The sequence below is a fragment of the Protobothrops mucrosquamatus genome, unplaced genomic scaffold (assembly GCF_001527695.2).
Source record: "Protobothrops mucrosquamatus isolate PMUCROS unplaced genomic scaffold, P.Mucros_1.0 scaffold2871, whole genome shotgun sequence".
Taxonomy (NCBI): Eukaryota; Metazoa; Chordata; class Lepidosauria; order Squamata; family Viperidae; genus Protobothrops; species Protobothrops mucrosquamatus.
The window spans coordinates 175,868-180,324 of record NW_015388900.1 but is presented as its reverse complement, the minus strand read 5'-3'; the positions used below and the strand labels follow the sequence as shown (position 1 = coordinate 180,324).

At 44.9% G+C, this 4,457-nt stretch overlaps 1 protein-coding gene across 1 annotated transcript in view; it reads left to right on the top strand.

Moving 5' to 3' along the window:
• Positions 1-4,457, top strand: part of SMYD5 (SMYD family member 5) — a 21,873-nt gene that overhangs the window by 831 nt on the left and 16,585 nt on the right. Inside the window, 2 exon segments of the mRNA XM_015825896.1 lie at positions 2,204-2,312; positions 3,755-3,926. Coding sequence (XP_015681382.1) covers positions 2,204-2,312; positions 3,755-3,926 — 281 coding nt within the window.

The window sequence follows — 4,457 nt, the reverse complement described above, 5'->3', positions numbered from 1 at the left end:
TTTTTTTTTTTCCTCCCACCGTTCGTCTCACAAAGGACTTTCCTGAGCTGCGTCTGGCTTCTATCAGTCAATCCGGATCGATCGATCGATCAGTCCCTTATTTCTGTCGAGGACCAGCTTGCAAACAAGAGGACTAGATGACCTCCAAGGTCCCTTCCAACTTTAACTACTACTACTACTACTACTACTACTACTACTACTACTACTACTACTACTACTATTATTATTATTATTATTATTATTATTATTATTATTATTATTATTATTATTATTATTATTATTAACAAGGACAGATCAATCCGAAAAGGGCTGGAAGGGAACCTTGGAGGTTTATGTTTATGTTTATTTAGATTTGTACACCGCCCTATCTCCCTTACGGGACTCAGGGCGGTGAACAGGTGATAATAAAAATCACAATAAATATCTATTCTAAAATCAAATTAAATAAATAAAGGCCTGCTCTAAAGTACCCCATATAAAAACCTATACTAAAACCTAATTAAGACTACGCCAGGCCGGCCGCACGAAATAGATGGGTTTTCAGGGCTCGGCGAAAAAGGCGCAGGTCCGCAGTTGTACGTAGGTTGGGGGGTAGGTCTTCTAGTCTGACCCCCTGCTCAGGCTGGAGACCCTCTACCATTTCAGACAAGTCCAGTTTCTCCTTAAAAACTTGCACTCTTGGAGCGACCCCACAACTTCTGGAGGCAACTTGTGTGCCACTGAATAGTCGATCTGCTCAAACAGGAAAGCCTATATGGTATCATCCCAGACAAATGGCTGTCCAGTCTCTTCTTAAAAGCCTCCACTGATGGAGTACCTACATCTTATGGTGGCAAGCTGTTCCACCGGCTGATTGTCCTCCCTGTCAGGAAATTTCTTCTTAGTTCTAGGTTGCTTCTCTCCTTGATTAGTTTTCATTTTTCTAGAAAATTCTGGGAGTTGAAGTCCACAGATCTGAAAGCATCCACATCTGGGAGGATGGGACCCCACTTGGTAACATGCTAGCTGGGCAATTCTGGGAGTTGAAGCCCACCCATCTTAAAGCACTCCCAGAGTTGATGTCCCTATGTCTTAAAAGCCTCAGGCTGGGGAATTCTGGGAGTTGGAATCTACCCATCTTAAAGCTGCCTGCCTGGTGAATTCTGGGAGATGAAGCCCACCCATCTTCCCAACTCCTTTGGGAAAGAGTGGTGTGTTGGTCTTCCTTCTAAAAGAGATGGTTGGGACGGTCAGCTGGGGGTCTTCCTCCAGACAACATCCCCCCCAAACTAGCTAATATTTAATAATAATAATAATAATAATAATAGCAGTAGTAGTAGTAGTAGTAATAATAATAATAATAATAATAATAATAATAATAATAATAATTACAAAGACCTACAAATAGAAATAGAAAGACTGTGGCAAAGGCAAGCAAGGGTGGTACCAATAGTAATAGGCGCCTTGGGTGCAATCCCAAAACAACTGGAGCACCACTGGAACACCATCATCGGCATTGACAAATTCGCCATTAGTCAGTTGCAAAAGGCAGCCTTGCTAGGAACTGCTTCCATCCTGCGACAAGGTCTGTAATAACATCAAACATCCACATCTGCCTATCCCAGGTCCTGGGTAAGGACTCGATAGGTAGACAAAATGCCAAATCCAGTCTGAACATCTGGCTGACTGTGCGATGATTAATAATAATAATAATAATAATAATAATAATAATAATAATAATAATAAGTCAATTGCAAAAGGCGGCCTTACTAGGAACTGCTTCCATCCTGCGACGAGATCTGTGATACCATCAAACATCCACATCTGCCTATCCCAGGTCCTGGGGAAGGACTCGATAGGTAGACAAAAAGGCCAGATCCAGTCTGGACATCTGGCTGACTGTGCGATGATCAATAATAATAATAATAATAATAATAATAATAATAATAATAATAATAATAATAATAATAATAATAATAATATAAAGTTGGAAGGGACCTTGGAGGTCATCTAGTCCATCCCCCTGCTCAGGCAGGAAACCTTATACCATTTCAGACAAATGGCTGTCCAGTCCCTTCTTAAAAACTTCCAGTGTTGGAGCATTCACCGCTTCTGGAGGCAGGTAGTTCCACTGGTTAATTGTTCTAACTGTCAGCTCATCCTCCCTGCGAAGTCCGAGCCCTGAATATTTCCTGAATTCTCGTTCTTTCTCTCCGCTTTAAAGGGCAAAGGACTTTTTGCCACCCGAAACATCAGGAAAGGGGACACGATTTTTGTGGAAAAGCCTGTGGTGTCGGCTCAGTTTCTTTGGAACGCCCTGTACAAATACAGAGGTAAGTGACGAGTTGCAATCTGTCCTCGCGCGTACGATCCGTGTGGCATGTTCCCTGTCATGTGATCACGGTTTGGGCACTCCGCAACTGACCCACCTTTCTGAGCGTTGCAGTGTCCCACAAATTGCGTGGCTGGCATTTCTGACCTTGATACTCTCTGCGCTGGGTGGTTTTCTTGCAGACGTTTCAGGACCCAGCTAGGTAACACCATCAGTGCTAGAAAGGAATGGGGTTTGCAGGAAGGAGGAGGAGGAGGACTGTGGAGTCCTTGGTCCTTTCTGACCCTAATTGTTTTCTTGCAGATGTTTCATTATCCAACTAGGAGATATTTCCAGGGCTAGAAGGGAGTAAGGTTTATGGAGAGGAGGAAAAGGGAGGACTGTGGGGTCCCTGGTGGTCTTTGAGCTGGGTGGTTTTCTTGCAGACGTTTCATGACCCAACTAGGTAACACCATCAGTGCTAGAAGGGAGTGATGTTTGCAGAGAGAGGGAGGAGGAAGAAGAAGAAGAAGCAGGAGGAGCGGGAGGAGGAAAAGGACTATGGGATCCTTGGTGCTCTCAGAGCTGGGTGGTTTTCTTGCAGACATTTCGTGACCCAACTAGATAGCATTATCAGTGCTAGAAGGGAGTGGTGTTTGCAGAGACAGGGAGGAGGAGGAGGAGGGAAGGAGGAGGAGGAGGAGGAGGAAGAAGAAGAAGGAGAAGGGGAGGGGAGGGGGAAGAGGAGGAAGAGGAGGAGGAGGAGAAATATGGAGTCCTTGGTGCTGTTTGAACTTGGTGGTTTTCTTGCAGACGTCTCATGACCCAACTAGGTGACATCATCAGTGCTAGAAAGGAGTGATGTTTGTGGAAAGAGGGAGGAAGAGGATGAGGAGGAGGGCAAGGAAAAAGAATGTGGGGTCCTTGATGCTCTCTGAGCTGGGTGGTTTTCTTGCAGACATTTCATGACCCAACTAGGTAGCGCCATCACCGCTAGAAGGAAGGTGGGTTTGCAGAGTGGAGGAGGGGAAGGGAAAGGGGGAGGAGGAGGACTGGGGGGCCCTTGGTGCTCTCTGAGCTGGGTGGTTCTCTTCCAGACATTTCATGACCCAACTAGGTAACATCATCAGTGCTAGAAAGGAGTGATGTTTGCGGAGAGGAGGAGCAGGAGGAGGAAGAAGAGGACGACGAGGAGGAGGGCGAGGAAAAGGACTGTGGGGTCCTGGGTGCTCTCTGAGCTGGGTGATTTCCTTGCAGACGTTTCATGACCCAACTAGGTAGCGCCATCAGCGCTAGAAGGGAGGAGGGTTTTCTAGTGCCTTGCCCTGTCAGCGTTGGTGGGAGTGTGGATTTCTTCTTGCTGGTTCCTTGAGTGGGATGTTAGTTTGTCCCCTCCAAACAATTCTAACAAAGCTGGGGGGGGGGGCTTGCAATCTCCCCCTGCCCTTTTATCTTCCCTTCCAGCCTGCGACCACTGCTTGCGCGCCCTGGAAACGGCCGAGGAAAATGCTCAGAGGCTGCTGGGAAGATTTCAGCTGCTTCCTCACCCGGAGAAATGCAGCATTCGAAAAGACCTCCACCAGCGCTGTCCCAGCTGCCAGGTAAACCGACATTGGCTGCGTAGATGTGTGTTGGTGTGCCATGAAAAAAAAAAAAAAAAGATAGATAGCCTATAAAGATTGACTGTTAAAATAACCAGGATACGTATAAACTAAAAATGATTGATAAGGGTCAGAAAGTTATTTTTTTATTTAATGGATATCATAAGAATTGTGTTAGTTGAAACATGAGACAGTAAACACAAAGGGGAAAAGAGAGGAAATATTTAATGTCATCGTTTTGAGACTTGCACTAAAGAGATTTGTATGCTACTGAATTATCGATTAACTCAGCCGCCACGTTGCTTTTTAAACATTTAAATGTAAAAAACTAGAAAATCAATAAAACTTTAAAAAACAAATAGAAACAGTTCACTGAGGGGCATTTGTTTTACCACCCCATTCAGACAGTTCCAAGGACAGACAGACACACACACACACACACCCAGTTTAACCCTGATCCATAAATATTCTCTTTTGCACATAGCTCTCCACTTACATCTATTCGTTTAGTGACTGTTCGAAGTTACAACAGCACTGAAAAAAGTAACTTCTGACGGTTTTGTCCC